Consider the following 18,808-nt stretch of genomic DNA (forward strand, 5'->3'; position numbering starts at 1 on the left):
AAAAAAATCTATTTTATGGGTTAGTAGTTCTAACGGTTTCACTTTTGAAAGGTCCAATCAGGAGCAAGATCTCCAAAATATAGGCCAATGTAGAGAAAAATAAATTAAATTGGTGGCAGAAAACTGATACCATCTTCAACATGAAACCTACTGGATGATGTGTCATGATGTTAAGATGTTTTTTGTTTTTTTTCCAGCATGGAGAGGGAAGCTGGTCAAAGGTGATGGAAGGTGCTAAACACAGGCCAAACTGTGGAAAACAAAAGTTTGAGGCAGCAAATAACTAGGGGTTTGTCAAAATAACCTCCTGAGGTCATACCATTATACTTTCATGCTGAAGATTCTAGTTCAGCAATAAAACCATAATGTTTGAAGGAGTAGGGACTGCATGCTGGTATCTGAGCAGGGATAAAACATAAAATAATATTGCATGTAAAAGAAACCGGTAACCCATATGCAGGCTCTCTAGTGAAGGACTAATTTGCAGAACTAGCCTCTGATGAGGCTTTTATAAGTTAACCTTTAAATACAAAGAACTTACAGCAGTACAAGACTTCAATGAGGTTTTGTCTTATTTTCTTTCTCTGTCTAATCAAGAAGAAAATTGTAATGATGGAAAGTGTAAATTGTAGGCAGTAAAAAAAGATTGTTTTTTAATATAATTCTGTGGAATTAATCATTACTAATATCAAAAATGAATAATGATGAACAATGGTTTTTCTTGAAGTAAGTCTGTGATTTAAATGAATATTCAATTAGAAATGCTTAAAATGTATAAATCGGTAAGATAGGGACAGGATGTGACTTATGTGGTCAAAAAGAAGAAGTTAACTGAGTCAGAGGGGAATGAGGGAGTGGATAGCAAGGTAAAGACAGGTTGTGTTGAGTTATATGCAGTTCATAAAGAAGAAGTTCAGCTGATGTCAGGGATAATGCACCTGGCAACAGGTGCAACAGGAAGGCAACAGCGAGATCTTGCAATAATGTGCAGAACAGTTCTAGTGTGATGCAAAGGTGGGCAAAAAGGCAGAAGGTTGCACAACCACAAAAGAAGAAGCTAACAACGGTTGAGCTAAAAGCAGAAACAAGGTTCCAGTAAAACAGGTGCATGCTTTAAGGTCACAATTATTTGTGATGGGGTTAAAAATTTCAAACAGTCACGTATGCAACAAACCCCAACCTTTTGAATCATCTTGATTCAGAAGGTATTGAATAGAGATGAAGTAGCATTTACATAGCTTTCAGAGAAGAAATAATCTCGGCCAGACTGGAGCTGTGAAGTTTTGAGAGGTGAACCTGTGGGTTTCTGAATATGGACTGTATGTTTCTACGCTCCTTCGTGGGGGGGCGCCGATTTATGTTTTCGCATCCACCTGAATAATGTGTAGTTGCGCCCCCGCCCATGGCACTTCAACAATATTATTTTACCTTTTATCTGGAAATAGTGTCTGTTTATTCTTGCCATACAGTCCTCTGTATTAATTATTGCTCTAAAGGTCTTGCCATACCAGTTTATTCCTCCGTATTTACTTTAGTTTCTTAGTTTATTCTTGCATTTTGTTCTTCATTCATTTCCATTTAGTTTCATTTGATTCGTATTATCCTCTCTCGGTTTATTGCTATGTCCACTTTAGTTTCTTTACTGTTGCTAGATTTATTTTATTGTTTATTGACGCTCAGTAATTTTCACTCATCACCTGCTGCACCTCCTAATCGTCATGTGTTTCACATCATGTGTTGATTTTTCACTGTTCAGCGTCGGGTTCTCTGTTTTTATGCCGTAATTCACATCTAGTTCGTCTCTCCGTTTTATGTCCCGCTTCTCCAGTTTCAGAGTTTTGCGCAATGTGCGCGTCGTTTTTTTGTTTGTTTTGTTTTTTTAACCCCCTAAGGTGCAGGGCGGTCGGGAAACATATCGATGGTGAAAAGGCAGACTGACATAAACCTTTTAAAACAACGGAAACAATTTCGATGTTCTGATTATTGAAATTTAAAAGTGCTGTGGTACCGTTGTTCCATCAAACCCGTTTCATGTCGGACCCCTTACAGCACCGGTGTTAACGCTATAAAATGAACGCTCTCTATCGTGGTATCACCCATGGAGGGATTTCTTTATTTAAATGGGTTCATTTTTCAGAGGGATACAAAGTGAGGGCATCGTGATTTTAGTAATTACATGTTTATAAGAGCGATTTTCGGTTGTCCTTCCATGGAAGCGGGCAGCCTTCAAACGGACAAAAAAGAAAACACTTTTTAATATAAGTTGCTGCTTTGACATGATCACAGAACTGCCAAAACATATGTACCCTACATAAATACCAGACAAAGTGAATCATAGCAGCGTCATCAGCCGGTGAAACGCTGAACTGATGAGGAGCTGCGCTGCGCCATGAAGCTACAAACACTGAATAGAAGAAGAGCTGCCATCGTTGCAGCCAAGCATGATTTAATGTTACACAATACAGTTTTACCAAGTTCCTCAAAGTCTAAACTGGCATTGTAGTGGATTTAAGGTGTAAAGTTTACCTTCGACTAAACGCCCCCCAAAAGCATCCCAGCGCCCCCCTTTTGTAAAAATGTCCGCCAGCGCCCCCTGCCGTCCTCTGAACGCCCCCTGGGGGGCGGTACCGCCCACGTTGAGAACTGCTACTCTAGAGGGACAAGTTGAAGGATTTTTTGTTTGTTTGTTGGATTGCTGGACTTACAACCAGCAGTTGTGGGACGCTGGATTTCCACGCATTTTCCCGTCCTTTGATAGACGGGTTATCAAAGGACGGGACGAATCCCTGTCTCTGCCTTGGATTAAATTTAATACATCCAAAGTTAAGTGAGCCCCGGTTTTAGGAAAAAATGCTTAAAATAAGTCTGAACTCTTTAAATGGAGAGCTGATTTGGACTGTGCAAGTGAGGTAAACTCACGGATAACGAAAGGCTGTGATGGAGATTCAGTCTGTTTATATCGAAATGTGACACGATGTGAAAATCTTCAAAGTGTCTAACACTCACATAATAGCTTTAAATATATGGTAATAAAAAAAACATTTTAGAATATTTAGGAGGTGTATAAAGCAAGCTTTAAAATGTTATTAATACTTAATGAAGAAACCCTAATCACATGGATTTAAAGAGAATAAAGTCTCGGTTTACCCCTGACGAGTGAGTAAAAAAAAAAGAAAAAAAAATGAACAGATCACAATTTTATGAACAGCAGGGAATTAAACAAGCAAATGGCAAATAAATACCAGAAGCCCCCTTAACTCCCTTATCATCTCCAGTTTATCCAAACCCCAACTCGCAGACGTCATGTCAGTGATGTGTGCAATATTTGTCTGAAACTTTGGTGAGCTATTAAAAGGACAATGCATTTATTCTGTGCAGTATTTTGACCACTTTGCACATGCTTATGTGATAGAGATGCTACAGTTTGCTGAAAAAAGTGCAGAGTGAGAGGGTTAATCGCAACAACTGTCATAGAAAAATAACCAGCAATAATATTATGTTCCAGTGCACTGAAAAATCTCACGAGACTGGTAATCATTTGCAAAATAACTAAACAAATATAATTTGAACAATAACTACACTAGACCCTTTGGCGGGAACAATAAAGATTTAACTGGCCACCAAGTTGCCCCAATATCTCATGCAGTAGTTTTTTTTTGGAAATGAGGTCATCATCAAAGCTTTTCCCAGGAACAGAAATTTTGACCAAACTTTTCTGTTTTGTTGCAGCGGCGCCTTCGGGTCAGTTTCCATCCTCTACGCCGACCAGCAGCTGCAATTATTCTGCCCGCTTTTTTGAATCTGTATCTCGTCTCTGGAGACTCGTCATCTGTCAACAAGCCGTGTGCACACCCTCACAAACACACGTCTGTGCAGGCGCGTGCGTGCGCATTTCTAGTTTTCTTAAAATACAACACTCAGTGACCTTCTTCACCAGCTGTCCTCATTCTGAGAAGCTATCGAGGGAAGCAGGGAAGGCCTCCGAAGAGCCAAATTAATTCTTTGCTTTGAGCGGCGACATGCCGCCTGCTGTAGCACCAGTAAAAAATTTTTTAAAATTGTTATAGTTAACCTGTGTTAACTATGCTTTGTCTCAGGCCAATCAGCTCACAAACTTAAAGGTCTTTAGAGACATAAATTAAAATGTTTAGGCTGAGAATTGTCCAATGTGATGTATAAAGGTGTGAGCTCTCTGACCTCGAGACGAACTAAGAAACCTAAGCAGACTCCAATTAAGCTGAACACATGTCCAAGAGAAGAGACGTGGTCACAACCTTGTCAACGTTACAGGCTTTTCAAAGAAAAAAAAAAAAAAAAAAAGACACTTTGGGACGGTTGCAATTAGGAGATGTGTGAGAGACCAGCACAGGCAGAGAGCACCATCTTTTCATTTATATCGTCCTCCTGTAGTGGTGATTACTCAGAGATAGCAATAAAAACAAGTTGGATTCTTCTTTTTAAACTCCTGTCTCTTGCCTTGTGAGTGCGCGTGTGTGTGTGTGTGAGACACTGACCTTTCCTGACACTTTTCAGATATTTTATCTGCAGCTCTGCAGGCGTTTTTCTTAGGTCCCGCTCTTCAGGTCCAAGAATGTCAAAAACACTCTGCCACGTAGGTGCAGTAATGAACGTTTCCCCTAAAAGGTTTCCTTCCAAAGGGAGGCTTAGCTATAAAAATCTGCTCCTCGGTATTTCAATGTTTTTACTTCAGATGCCGTTTTAAACGGATGACGTTTTCATCTTACTTATTCAACTAATTCTTACATTTTTAAATATATCTTAACATGTTGCATGCCTGCAATCCTAAATAATATTATGGTAAAACTCCTAACACCCAGTTAATGACACATTTATTTACAACTTCAGTAACTCAAGCTACTCTTGATTACAGGGTTTATGCAGGTGGATTTTGAAATAATTTCTCCTCCCTGACGATGTCCAGGTCTTTTAGGTATTCCATGCATCCATCTGATTTTTAATTCCTTTCTAAGAGTCTGGCAGAGATTCAAGCTTAAGTTCAAAATACTTTCTGTTATTCGTTTTGCTGCATGTTTCTTATCACTGTTTGATTATAGTAAGTCCAGTGTTGCAAAGTGTCTCGAGACAGCTCATCCAAAATCATAATATATTCCATTTTCCTCATCACAGCAATAACTCGGGTGCCTGGATTAACTGCTGAAAAAAAACAAAACTGTAAGTTGAAGGTCGCAAGCTGAACACAGATTTAACTGTAATTTCTTTCCATCCTTAAACTTTCATCTTATTGAACCATTAACAAAAGATTTCCTTATTGCACATGAAATGTTTTACTGAATCTACTGCCCTGTTTTTTGTCACGCCCATAGGATCCAATAATGTGGAACGTCTGCTACAGTGTCTGCCTTTATGAAGGCCGATCCATCGCAGCGGCCTTGACGATGTACCTCAAAGCTTAAATGGCTGGGAGTTCACGAGATTTAAAAATTTTTTTTTATTGAGAGTAATTATACTTTACAGCAGGAAGAGAAGATGTTGACACACAGTGTCTTTCAAAAGTACTCATCTGCCCTAAATCTTTTTCACAATTTGACAACTTGCAACAACAAACTTTAGCATATTTCAAAGGAATTTTACGTGAAAGACCAAAACAAAATAGGACATTATGAAGTAGGTGAAGTATTGTGATTCTCAAGATGTTTTATAAACCAAAAATTTTAAAGAATGACATTCATATTCAGAACTTGTCCAACAAGGTTTCTGGTTGTACTCAGAGGCGGAGCCAGAGGGGGGTTCGGGGGGGCCAGTGCCCCCCTGTCATCTGATTGGCCCCCCCAGCAGAGGGGGGCCAATCAGAGGTTGCGCTAGAGTTTTTTTGTTGTCCGTCAAAGAAAATAATCATTTTATTTCCAATTTGTAGTCATCAAACGAAACATTTAGTATCTCTCTGCGAGAACGTTTTTGAAATCGGGTAACATTTCACGAAATGACGTGATTAGAAGACGGCAGAACTCTAATCGTTTCCTGATCCCGCTCTCACTTCCCTCGACCCGCGGGAGAAAAACCCCGCAGAAGCGGATCAGCTGCGCTAGGCGCTTCAAAGCCTCTGGTCCGTTAAAGCGCCCAGATCAGAGAAGATTCTCTGATCTGGGCAGATATTGTTCTTAGATATTGTTCTTAGTTTGATTAATAATGAGCTCCACGATATTCTCTGTGCGTAAAGTTGAAACTGCCTGCGCACCAAGTGGTCAGCTGCGCTTGATCACAGTCTGGACACGAAACCAGTGGACTGCTCTCTGTTCTTATCAAGACGAGGGTGAGGAGGGAATCTGACATTATTAACTCAGTTAAGTTTTTACAGGTTTTGTTTTTAAAACACCATTAACGTAAGCAGTGTAACTATATATTGTATATTTGGCGTTTGTCATCTCACGTGTGATTAATTGGAGCGTAACAGTGGAGCATTTATACGCATTTATTGCCCAGAGCACTGCGCTTGTTTCTGCCAAACGGATCTGCACTTTAATTTCTTTCCTCCCTCAACAGTCAGCTGCTATTCCTCTACTTAAACTACGATAAGTAGATCAACACAACTAGATCACACATTCTGTGTGTTGCAAACTCATTAAATGTAAACTCATTAGAAGCCTACCATGAGGCAAATAATTCTGGTCCGACCCGAACTATTTTTACCTGTCAAATTACCTGTCAAAACATATCAACATAGACTATTTAGCCACATTTTTATGCGGTTTAGTTAATATTCACCTAATTGAATCTAGATCCCATCACACATAAAGCAAATAAATGCATCTAACTTTTTCTCCGTAGTGACACAAACTACTGACTGTGGCTCCAATAACTTATAACAAATGAAATTAAGCGACTCCACTTAAATTACCAGCACTTCACCCGCTGTGATCTGAACGCTCAGCTTCACAAATTCTTCCTTGTCGCATCTGCAGAGAAACCTGTTTAGACTATAAATGGATTAAAACAACGTTGCATTATCTTTAGTTTTCTCTGTTCTGTACTGGAGACTGGAGTTAAAGGCACCATTTCAACTAAAGATTTGCAATGAGCTTCTTAACCAAGGTGTCTTCAACACGCTGTCAGCTCACCGAGACGCTGTCACCTCGTCTCGGTGAGAAAGACGCATTTAGTTCAGTGCCCATGAGTTGATATTCAGAAAGGATTTTTTTATTGATTGATTTTAGTTGCCTCTGTGATGAACTCTTTGCGTAAAGTCCGTCATATCTCCATGTGCTCCAGTCAAAAGTGTTAATTATAAACTGTCAAATGACAGAGGGGCTTAAAAAAGTAACCAAATATTCAGTTTGGTTATTTTATTTTATATATATATATATATACTAGATAGATATATAGATGTGCGCGCACACATTTTAAATTTTGCCCCCCCAGAGGTAGTCCTGGCCCCTCCTTGGCCCCCCCAACTTTAAAAGTCTAGCTCTGCCACTGGTTGTACTGTGATGAAATGTGAAACATTTTCAGGTAGATTAGCATTTTTTTGCAGACACTGTGTAGAAGTAAACTGAAGAAGTAAAAGCAGAGTTGCTAAAATTAATGTATAACACTCATTTTATTCTTATAACTTTTAAATCAGACATAATAGATTTATTATATAATGGTTCATTAATTGCAGTCTTTCACTGTATTTGTTGTGTTTAAAGTTAAGAAAAAGCCTGAGCTTTCTGACTAACAGGTCAAAATATCTATCACCACTTTTTGTATTTTTTTGCTGCTTCAAGTCAGTCTGCCATCCATTTTCTTTCTATTTACCCCTTCATCCTCACAGGCGCGGATTGTTAAGTGCTCTTACCTTTTCATCACCCTCTCTCTGCTGGTGCATTGAGAGCAAAAACCGCCTCTACGAGCTGGTGGCAGAATTCTCAGAACCAAACTGTGTTTTGGGGAACGGATTTTAGCAGGAGTTCAGCAGCGGCTGTTTCTTAGATGGAGCGCAGCCCAGGAGAGTGTCATTAGCACATGTGGGCATACATAATGAACACTCATGCACGGATCTAAAATAGCAGCTAGCATAATAGAGCAGAGGCGCAACCAAGCGTGCCACATGCACGCGCGCTCGCACACGCACAATGGATTTCACCTCGCCGCCTCTGGTTTGTACTCGGTGTTCCCTGTGGCTAGCCGGTGTGTGCGTGTGCAACACAAGTGCATTATTGATGCAATTGCACACTGGGGAGCGCTGATGCAGATCAAAGTCTGTGATGGGGGAACATGGTGGCTACCTCTACAGCATCCAGTGGAGATGCAGGGAGAAGGTCATATACCTGCTCAGTGTGGGTTCCACTTGAGACCCCCCCCCTAGTCTGCTCCAACCTGTTTGAGCTCCTTCTGCTCCTACTCGTACTTCGGGTTTTCTCTACTACCAGTAACCGTCCCGAAATCGCGTCACATGGACTCGGCTCCAAATTAACAGATTGCAGAGAATCATGAAGGAGAATGTGAGAGGTGGTGGTGGTGGGGTGGGGGAGAGATCAGAGTTTCCATGACGACAGCACAGGACTCCTGCTTGACGAATGAGGCGGTGTGTGCGCACCTATATGGGTGTTGATTTGAGGCTTTCTCAGCAGGGAGACACCATGTTTGCCTTTTTACCGTTACAACAAATACACAGGTGAACCCACTGCAACCCCACGTGCATTCAGACAGCACACATAGCGGGATGCAAGACCCAGAGCCGTGTCACTGCTGCATTTTACACCTTTGTCAAATCTATAAAGATATGAAAGGAAATTATTTACAAATAACTTTCTCTAGGGAATTCACAGTTTTGTTTTGTTTTTAAGAGTCTAGCATGTATTTTTCAGTAAAGATCCATTTTTAGATTGGATTTCCACCCCGTCTGAAAAAACTGACTTATTAGGTAATCCAACCTTTAAAATCTGGCCTGAAACGAGGCTTGAGGAGAACAACACACCATGACATATGGTCCTCAGGTACAGCTTGCATCGTCATGCTGTGCTCTGTTGATTCCTACGGGGTGTTTTGATTGGCTTATTAACAGGACCTGAGAGCACATCCTGTGAGTGACAACCAGCCGTGCCATCTCTCTTTATGTCCAGCTCGGCTTATCAAAAGAGTCTTAAAAGTAGAAGATGTGGAAAGTGAAGAGCTTTCTCAAGATCAATAGTGCTTTGCAAAAGTATTCCTACCTATTAAACTGTAACATATTTTCTTTTGGGGGTGTTTTTCTACCAGAAAGTGAAGTGGTTGTCTATCACTATTTGAAAGATAGTTCTACCTCAGTCGGACTGAATGGAGATTGTTGATAGACATCAATTTGTTTTGTCACAGAATCTCAACTGGATTTAGTCCTAGAATTTGACTGCCCCAGTCATTCATAAAATGGCCCATTTAGAGAATTTAAACGTGGCATGCTTGTTGGTCGCAGATTGGCTATGTTGAGTATTTTTAGAAACTGATCTACTGGGATTTTTATGCACAATAATCACTAAGGTTAAAAGAGAATGGGCCAAAAAAAGAGAAGATATTCAGTAAGTAGCAGCAGCTGTGTGGACAAAAGTGTCCTGCTGGAACTAGAGGATAACGGGGTTGATTTGACATGGCAGAAAGGTAACAGCTGCTCAAATAACCACTTTGTTACAACCAAAGAATGCGGAGTACAATCTCTGAATGCACCGCATGTTGAATCTTAAAGCTGAGGAGCTGCAGCAACAGAAAATTACACCTGAAACCCATCCTGTCGGCTGATATGAGGGAACTGGGACAGTTCACACAAACTGAGCAAAAACAACGCTGCCTGTCCCAATATACAGATGGTATGCTGATAAACTCCACAAAATAAAATGAATTTGTGGATCCACTCTGCTTTGAATCAATGATTCAGGATGGGGTGGTGTAATGGTGTGAGGAATATCGTTTTGGGACAATCTTGGCCTTTTACTGAGAATTGTATAAATGTCACAACCACTTGAGCAACGTTGCTGACCATGTCCACCCCTTTAGGAACACAGTGTACTTATGTCTGATGGATAGTTTCAGCAAGGTAATGCAACAGGTAACAGAGTTTTAAACATGTCAAACTATTTTCTTGAACCGAATCTCACATAGCACAAACTTTGGCATGTGGTGAACTGGGAGATTCTCATCATAGATGCACATCTGACAAATCTGCACCAACAGTGGGACGTCACCATGAAATTTCCAAGCTATGTTTCTGAAACACAACTTGGAAATATCAATTTTTAAAGAGTTAAGGCAGTTCCAAAGGTAAAAAAAAACACAAAAAGAAACGGCCTGTGTGTGTGTGTATTATATGTTTCTGAATGCTAGTTTGTGGACACACAGACTATGCTGCAAAGGGTGGTGTCAGACTCAGCTTCCACCAGAAGTCCATTAGTGGCCGCTATGAGTTCAGAGAAGAAAATGGGTCAGAACTTTATGTTAAACTGAGTTAATCTAATATGCTATTTAGAAAAACTAATACACAACAGAACATTTTAAATCAGCGCAGCAGCTTATATCATAAAATTTACTATTTGCTAAAACTCCCAAAAATCTACATCTGTGAATTTTTGCACTAATCTAAGAATAACATGACAAATATGTTCTTTCCCACTTAAAATGTCAATTAATTAGAATATATCTTGTTGATAAGATTAGATTGTTACCTTGGACAGATGTTGCTGTCTCTTAAGAGGCTCTTTTTAAATAACAGCAAAGCTTTCCATAATGCATCTTGCCCTCTGGGGACCCACATTCATAAACAGAAGGAGAAGTCAATGAAGTTCCTCAAAGAAAATGGTTTTGGAGTCAGTGACTCTCACAAACACATTCACGTCAATAGAAAGCAGGACTGAAAACGCTGGAAATAAAGTTAGCATGGCTAAAAAAATAAACAACAAGCATATGAACAACCGGTAAGAAAGCAAAATGGGAAATTAAGTCGGGCAAAAAGGGAGCATAATGTGAGTGGCGGTGGCAAAAATGCAAAATATATTAAGTCTTGTAAAAGATATTACAACGTAAAAATGAAAACTAACACTAGTGTCTACACTGGGGCATTTTAGCTCTTTAATGACAAGGTTATTATATTCTTAACATTTTTAATTTCAAAGCTCCTTGATTTTACAGATTCACATTTCTCACAGTTTGGTAAAAATTTCTTTTTAGATGCAAATACATTCAATCTAAATTTATTTCGGACGTTAGTTTGTACAGAATTTAAGTTCTACGCTGTTAAAGATTTTACATGCAACTTTAAAAAACCAAAGTGTGATCCTGGATGGATTATATATATATATATATATATATATATATATATATATATATATATATATATATATAATTGGAGCAAACTATGTTTCTTTCTCCTTTTTAATTTAGATAAATATCATGTAGATGTAGACATGTAGACACAGAATAAGGAGTTCAGAAAACAGAACATTTTTCCCATCTGGTGTTATCGTTTTCCATACATTTCCTGATCTGGAAAATTAAATTCTAGAATTTTCAAGTATTTTCAAACTCTACTACAGGAACCTGCCTTTAGGCTAAATACTTCTACCACAAACGCTTGCTTCCCCGCGGCTGCAGCTCTCACGCTGTGGACAGCATTCTGAGCTCCATATTAACATAACCGCAGGATATCTTTGCTTGCTGTCTCCAGAGTTGTGTCCTCTGACACCTGCCCATTTTGCCTGCTGATGACTGCCGTTCTGCGAAAGCTGGAGAGATTGTCGATTACTATAACAGCCCGAGTCAGGTGATTTAAATTCGCAACGGCCTAGTTTTTGATTTAAAACTGTCTGAGACAGATGGCTAGGTGATGGATAATCAATTCAGTGGGGAAACAAGAAATGCTAACAGGTTGGAATTTCTCTCCCTGATGAAAGTTACAAGACTGGGATGAATAGATTTTTATAACTTTGATTTATACAATTTATTGCCAGTAAAGATAGTGCCATTAAAGCACTACAGCAGTCATAGGAAGATTACGACCAACAGGAAATCAATAAAAACAGTTAAATAGCTTCATTCATTCACGGTTGACATCAAAAATCAGTCGAAAGAAATCCATGATCACTTCACCCTACCACTTTCTATAGAACACTTTATTCCTCTCCAGTGCACTTTTATGGAAAGACATAGACAACTGAATGGTTGTGAATTATTGGACTGGATGTCTACTCTTCACCTCCCACACTCGAGTCCAGGTGGTTTCAAAGAAATGAGGAGCTGTCACTTGGAGTGTGGGAGTTTATGAAGCTCTCTTCAGCAGAAGATTTGAGATTTAAGATTCTCTTTAAAGAGGAGGAGGCGGAGGGGGGGGAGCAGTAACTCACGAGTTGAAATGGTGAGCATGCACTCTGCATCACATCACGTCTCCAGTTCGTTGTAACAGAGCTTTATGAAGCACTTGATCGAGTGCTTTTTAAAGCGAATAAATCAACACGGGCAAAGGAGAGGAGAATAATGCAACAATTCTTACATTAGTATTTATATTTAAACAAAAGTGAAAATTACGTGTTTGACTTTGGTTTTTTATGTTTGCTGCATTTCTAATTTAAAATATGCTGCAATACTCAGATCCTTTATTCTGTTCTTATGACAGACATTGAGTTTGACCTCAGTCTCTATACATTGTTTCTACACAGTCCAGCACTATTTACGAGAGTTAATACTTTGTAGAACCACCTTTTGGTTATTTCTTTACCAGCACTGCATGTGAAAGATCAAGTGCACGATGATAGATTTGTTTTATATAATAAAGGGCTCAACGTTGACATGACTCTTTAACCCTATAGTTCCAGTGGTACCTTCAGGGTTGTTAACAAAACCCTTAACAGGTTTTGTTCCTCCATACATACTCTAATTAACTCTCCTCTTCGCAATTTTCCAGTCTTTTCCAGCTGAAGAAAAGCAACCCAACAGTATGATGTTGCCACCCCCATGTTTTACTGTGGGGGGCCGTATGTTCAGTGGGATGATCAGTGCTGGCTTCCTTCAACAAATGGTGCTGCACTTGCATAGACAAAAAGTTCTGTTGTCTATTCTGTGGTCTGGTCTCAACTCATCATGTTTGCTGTGTTTCCTACATGTCTTGAGTTAAACTTAACAAAACCTCCTGCAGCTTGCTTTCAAGAATGATCCATAAAGTGTGCAGTTAATAGTTGTCCTGTCTATTTATCTGCCAACTTGATTTATTTTGTCAGGGCTGTAAAGAAACACATCTACACTGTAAACGTTTTTAGGATAGAAATTACATTGATACAATTATTCTTATTCCAGTAAAAACAACAAAAAAGGACTGACAAGTAATTTAAAATGTTAGAAAAAAACCAATAATGTCTTAAAAATACAATCTATGCCTTTTTAAATGTAATATCCTGATTCGGCTTCCCCGAGCAGACACACTGGTAGAACCTGACGAACTGTGTTATTACAATAACAGCATCAATTCCAGCACATTTTTAGGATCTCATTAGAATCTGGAAGGTATTGGACATTAGCGTTCCGGATGTTTATGGAAATGTGTACAGAACAGAAATTATATGGTCAAAATGATTTGACTAAAGGATTTTTCTGCCAAAGTAGTGTGAAGGATGTTGCCAAAGGAATCATTAACAGGGGCAGCTGAATCCAGGCACTCTGCTGGGTTGTGATCTCACAATACACAGGCCAGTCTGCTGGTCCTTATGGTGAAAATCTGCCATGATATCCACTACAAATGCTGCAATTAATAATAACTCGTAATAGCTCATAGAATATTGGCAAGATAAATAAAAGTTGTAGTTGCAATTGAACTGTTGCTTGTTTGCCACAATTTTGCTGAATTGGTGCTCAACACCAGAATGCACGGATGTTCTTACCACGCTCTGCAGAAGCACAACCGTCCTACGGGGAAGGTCACAACAACAAGTGAAACTGACATGCTGACCACTGCATGTATGAACCAGAGTAACAAACCCAAACACGCAGAGAGTAAATCAATAAGTATCACAGCATTAATAACCGACTGCTTTCATAACAAGGGCCACAGACGGGCCACTTCCTCTTCCACATCCACTTCCTACTGCAGGGAAGTGGATGTTATAAAGCAATAACCCAGTTTTCAGCAAACATAAACGGAACATTTACAGCCCTACAATAAAACATTCACAGACATAATCTGATGCTAACAATATAGCATAAAACAAACCAGCAGTGGTTAGTAAATGCCCTGGCTGGGCTCACTTAAGGTACACTTTCAGCACAGACAGCGCAGCAGGAAAATGTCTGACTCAGATCGCCACCTAGTGGTTGAAAGGTTGAACCACCTTTTATTTAATTGAGTAGAGTCACTTATGAGATAAATACTACACAATATTGAGTTTTTATTCATATATTTTTAATCTACATAAATAAAGAAAGCCAAACAAAATGATACTTTTGATTGGATTATTTACATGTTATGTTCTTTTTAGAAAGTTAAAGACTATTGTAGTGTCTCTGCAGCCATATTTGATATATTAGGGATTCATTATTTTTTTTACTTATGAAATACCTACACATTTGCTCCACAAAGTAACCTAGCACAGAGGAAATCCTGATGAGTGTTCATGCTGTCCAAGAGTTGTGTCCATCAAACTCTACTTTGCTACTGTTAATTAAAAAAAAATTCCAGCACATATACTAAACTTTTTTTTTTTTCTTTTTGGCGTCCTTGTAAAACAAACAAAAAATAAATCCAAAGCTGATTCATTTCTCCTTTAAAAGACACAAGTGTACTATGATGAGAAAATAGCTTTAACAAACTCACCTTTGGTTTCTCATCCAAGATTTGCTGCCGAATGTCCTTGTGCTTCTCTTGTAGCCTCTCTTGTCGTTTATTCTGAGCATCTTCCATCTACAAATGCAAACACACAGTTTGAGATCTTTAATCTACAGTACTCTGAAAAAGTTACGCAATAAAAAAAATCTGTAAAGTGTGGCATAAATTTGTATTCAGCCTCTTCATTCAATACTTTGTATAACCACTTTTTTCAGCAATTATAATTACAGTTTTTGGGTATTAATCTACCAACTTTCCACATCTAGTGTGTGAAATCTTGGCCATTTTTGTTTGGAAAAAGCTTCAGCTCAGTCACACTGGACAAACATGGTCTGTGAACATCGCTATTTAAGTCTTGCCCCAGATTCTCCACTGGACTCACATTTAGGCTTTGAATGAGCCATTCTAACACACACATGCACACTAAACCCTTTTCATTGTAGCTCTGACCATACCTTTACAGTCATTTCCATGTTGAAAGATGAATGAATGAATAAAAATGTGAATCAGAAATAACTGGAGGATATTGACTGTAACATGCCTGCTTACCCGTTTAATGTACTGCACCACCTCGTTGACAAAAGATTTGTTGATCTCTAACTTCTCTCTTTAGGGAACAAAACATTTATCAACACATTTAGTCTACAGCGACACCTAGTGGACAATAAATTATTACATCCCGTTAAAAAAAACACTTAGAAAAACGTACTCTTCTGTTAAATTCTTGTCTTTGGCTTTCGCCTCGTTGATCTTCTCTTGTCTTTTCTTGTCCATTTTCTTTTTCAGATCCTTCTTCTCTCTGTCGGTGTTGGAATACAGTCGAGAGACGTCAAAAAGAGAAAGGGGTCGCACTGTATTTGTTTAAGTACGAGTGATAAACCCAATCTTACTTTTCACAGATGTCTCTGATCTTTTTAAGCTGAGCGCTCTGGCACTCCTCTGCTATAGTCGTCAGCTTCTCGACCAGCTGGGGACAAACAAACACATCCATTCTGCGACACTAAGAAAGCGCTAAAACATCAGATTTGATTCTTTCAGATAAAGCTGCACATGTTGCGTTTCTGATTATAATCAAGCAGCAGAACAAGTAAACAACTGCTGTTAGACTTGTTGCTCATCCTCTTCACTTGGCATAACCGTTCCTGTCTAACACCTCAGCTGTGTTCACCGCGCAGATGCACCGGACCTGAACACATTCGGTTTTCCACATCATCCAACAGAACACGAGCAGAAGCAGCAAAGTGATGCCTGTCAAACCCTTCAGGGGGACGACCTGGAGCTGATTGCAGCGTTCGTTTATTCACTTGTTTGTGCTTGCTTTTTCCAAAGCTTCGGGACAGCAGGAGGCTGTCAGCACATTGTCCGTCGACGGCAAGTCAGGGCAGGCTGCGGTCTGAGTGTGGCGCATCTGTTTATCCCAAAGAAAGTAGCTGCTTGTTCGTGTTCACGCTCTGCATGTCGTTGCTATATGGGATCAACGACTTAAAAACGCTGGTATTATCCACTTTAAGAGACACGAGAACATATTTGTATGTGTTTTATATATGGTTTTGTTTTAATCTACAACAGCTTGATGAGAAAAGCCACCAAGCTGATCATTTTACAGAAGCTTAGATGCTTCTTACAATGTCTATGGTTGAAGAGCGGCCTAACAAGATGAAGTGGGAGTTGTAGCCCAGGTCTTTATGTGGAACTACAGCTGAAGTCTCCTTAAAACTCATGAGCAACTTTAGCTTTATAACATTAAGGCTTCTCTTATCCGTGATGCTTGTGTAACTTTTTCTACCTTATATTTTTTTATCACTCATCTTTCCATTACTATTCTTTCTTATGGCACTCTAATGACCTTTTGAGGCTTATCTTTCTTATACAGGGTGTTAATGACTTTGCTGTAACAAAGCAGTCTTTGTTATGAAAACTCCAACAATTCTGGGTTTGATTAGACATAATCATTAATCATAAAAGGAATAAATACTTAGAATATATCATTCTGTGTTTAATCTATCATGTTTGCCTTTTGAACTGAATTACTGGAATAAAGTACTCTTAGATAATATTCAGATTTGCTGAGATGCGCCTGTATGCGTGGTGTGTGTTGTGCGGGGTGCGTACCTGTTTTATGTGTTCTCGTTTCAGGTATTTCTCGCTGTAGTATTGCTCTTGGCGGAGTTTAAGCAGCTGCTGCTGTTGCTGCTCCTTCAGCTCTGCCAGTCTCTGGCCGCAGTCCTGGTCCAGCTCACACAGTTCTTGGTCCATAGTCGACAGGGAGTTTTCAGACCGACTTCGAGACAAACATAAAACAGAGTGAGACACATAAACAGACTCTAATTAGAGTCCCTGCAAAAATCTTTTAAGGGGGGATTTTACTGGTAAAACTAGAGAATACATGCAAACATACAAAATCAAACTATTGATTTTGATGACAATATTAGCAATATTAACAAAAAAAGCTCAAATAGCTGCATTAGAAAAAGTCAAGAAAAATTTTATATTTCTTCTGGAAGTGCCTGAAAAAAACATGTATGAGAATAAACTGATTCCAACATGTATTAAACTGAAAAAGTTCATCCATAAATCTTCATAATTTCTAAAGGAAATAATATTTGGACATTATTTTAATACACACAGTGTATTAAAATAAAACAGTTTACCAGTTGTTTACTAAATGCATCACATCTTTCTTTATGCTGAGATCTTACAAATTATTTAATTGGGTAACAATTCAGAAAATAATTTCTTTACATTAAAAACGTCCGTCATTATAAACTTGAAGCCAAAGGTTACAACGGGTTGGAAATTCAGCTATTGGACGTTTAAATGAACTTGATCGTAACTTAATCAAGTTTACATGAATTCAAACAACAAAGCAACTAGGAAGTAAAACAGAAGGAGAGCGTCACCTACCTTTTCTTACCGTCACGTTTGTGGCTCTTCTGCAGGGTGGAGCGTCGCCTCTGATGCTGGCTCTGCAGCTCAGAGACGCGGGCCGTTTGCTCCTTGATCAGCTCGCTTGTTTTGCGGTGGTGTTTTTTGACCAGCTCCTTCATCTCCTTGTACTGCTTCCGCTGCTCCCGGACAAACCCCTTCTGCTGCTTCAACTCCTCCACTGTCTGAGCCTCCAGCTCTGGAACACCGCCAAAACGGTGACGGTGACAATAAAAGTAAAGATTAAAATTTGTCCGTTCGTGATGATGTTTTTGGATGAGTCAAGGAAGGTTTACTTACACGAAAATAACAGGAATAGCATTGATTACAGATTTAAGCTGAGAAGTTACTCGTGAGCAGTGGAGATCATTTTGAACCCTACCAGTGAGGACGCTCTGTATGATGTCCTCTGTCTTCACTGATGGTTTCAGTGAACCTGTTCCCCCAAGCACATTAAGTAAGTGGCAGAAGACCTTCAGTTATTTGCAAATGGCTGAGGAAGTCTCGTACCTGCAGACTGAGGCTGATGTCCAACAAGTGAAGGAGGTTTGGGGGCGATAATGGGAGTGTGACTCACTCCGTTCTCCGCAGGTATTGCTGCCCCCTGGTCCACTTTAGATTCCGAGGGTGCATCACTTCCTGCCTCCACCTGTTTGTCAAATTAAGCACAAACATGCAGATCAGCTTCATTTCAAAAGAGTCAACTGGATTTCAGCAGAAAACTATGTACGGATAGCAGTGAACCTAAAAACAGCTTTAGATTTTTTTTTTTGGTGGGGTTTTGGGGCAAAAGTGAAATATTTATCTCCCTTTTTCTTTCTATCTTCAGAGTTCACTTGTTTACCAGTGCTGAGTGGGCCAGTCTGTAGACATAGCGTTGGTAGCCCACTCTTAGCATTGCAGATGGTATCGAGTGCCAGCAGGTCTTACTTTGCTCACACGGAGAACGTACCACCTAAACTTTGATGCAAATCACTCAAGCCTGATCTTTGCTCTCTTTCTGTTCTCTCGTCACATTTATGCCCTGCCTTTCCACGCTCTAGATCATAAAGTCCCTGTTGCCATGGTCACAGCATGAAACAAGAAATC

General features: G+C 39.4%; 1 protein-coding gene across 1 annotated transcript in view; it reads right to left on the reverse strand.

Annotated features, from left to right (window-relative positions):
* The window catches only part of plcb1l (phospholipase C beta 1-like), a 128,541-nt gene that overhangs the window by 6,868 nt on the left and 102,865 nt on the right, over positions 1 to 18,808 (reverse strand). Inside the window, exons 25-32 of the mRNA XM_008398321.3 lie at positions 18,230 to 18,368; positions 18,102 to 18,155; positions 17,699 to 17,918; positions 16,907 to 17,075; positions 15,685 to 15,761; positions 15,504 to 15,593; positions 15,344 to 15,401; positions 14,783 to 14,869 (exon numbers count right to left, since the gene is read on the reverse strand). Coding sequence (XP_008396543.1) covers positions 14,783 to 14,869; positions 15,344 to 15,401; positions 15,504 to 15,593; positions 15,685 to 15,761; positions 16,907 to 17,075; positions 17,699 to 17,918; positions 18,102 to 18,155; positions 18,230 to 18,368 — 894 coding nt within the window. The remainder of the gene's footprint in view (positions 1 to 14,782; positions 14,870 to 15,343; positions 15,402 to 15,503; positions 15,594 to 15,684; positions 15,762 to 16,906; positions 17,076 to 17,698; positions 17,919 to 18,101; positions 18,156 to 18,229; positions 18,369 to 18,808) is intronic.

Source organism: Poecilia reticulata, chromosome 21, assembly GCF_904066995.2.
Source record: "Poecilia reticulata chromosome 21, P_reticulata-male-v2, whole genome shotgun sequence".
NCBI lineage: Eukaryota > Metazoa > Chordata > Actinopteri > Cyprinodontiformes > Poeciliidae > Poecilia > Poecilia reticulata.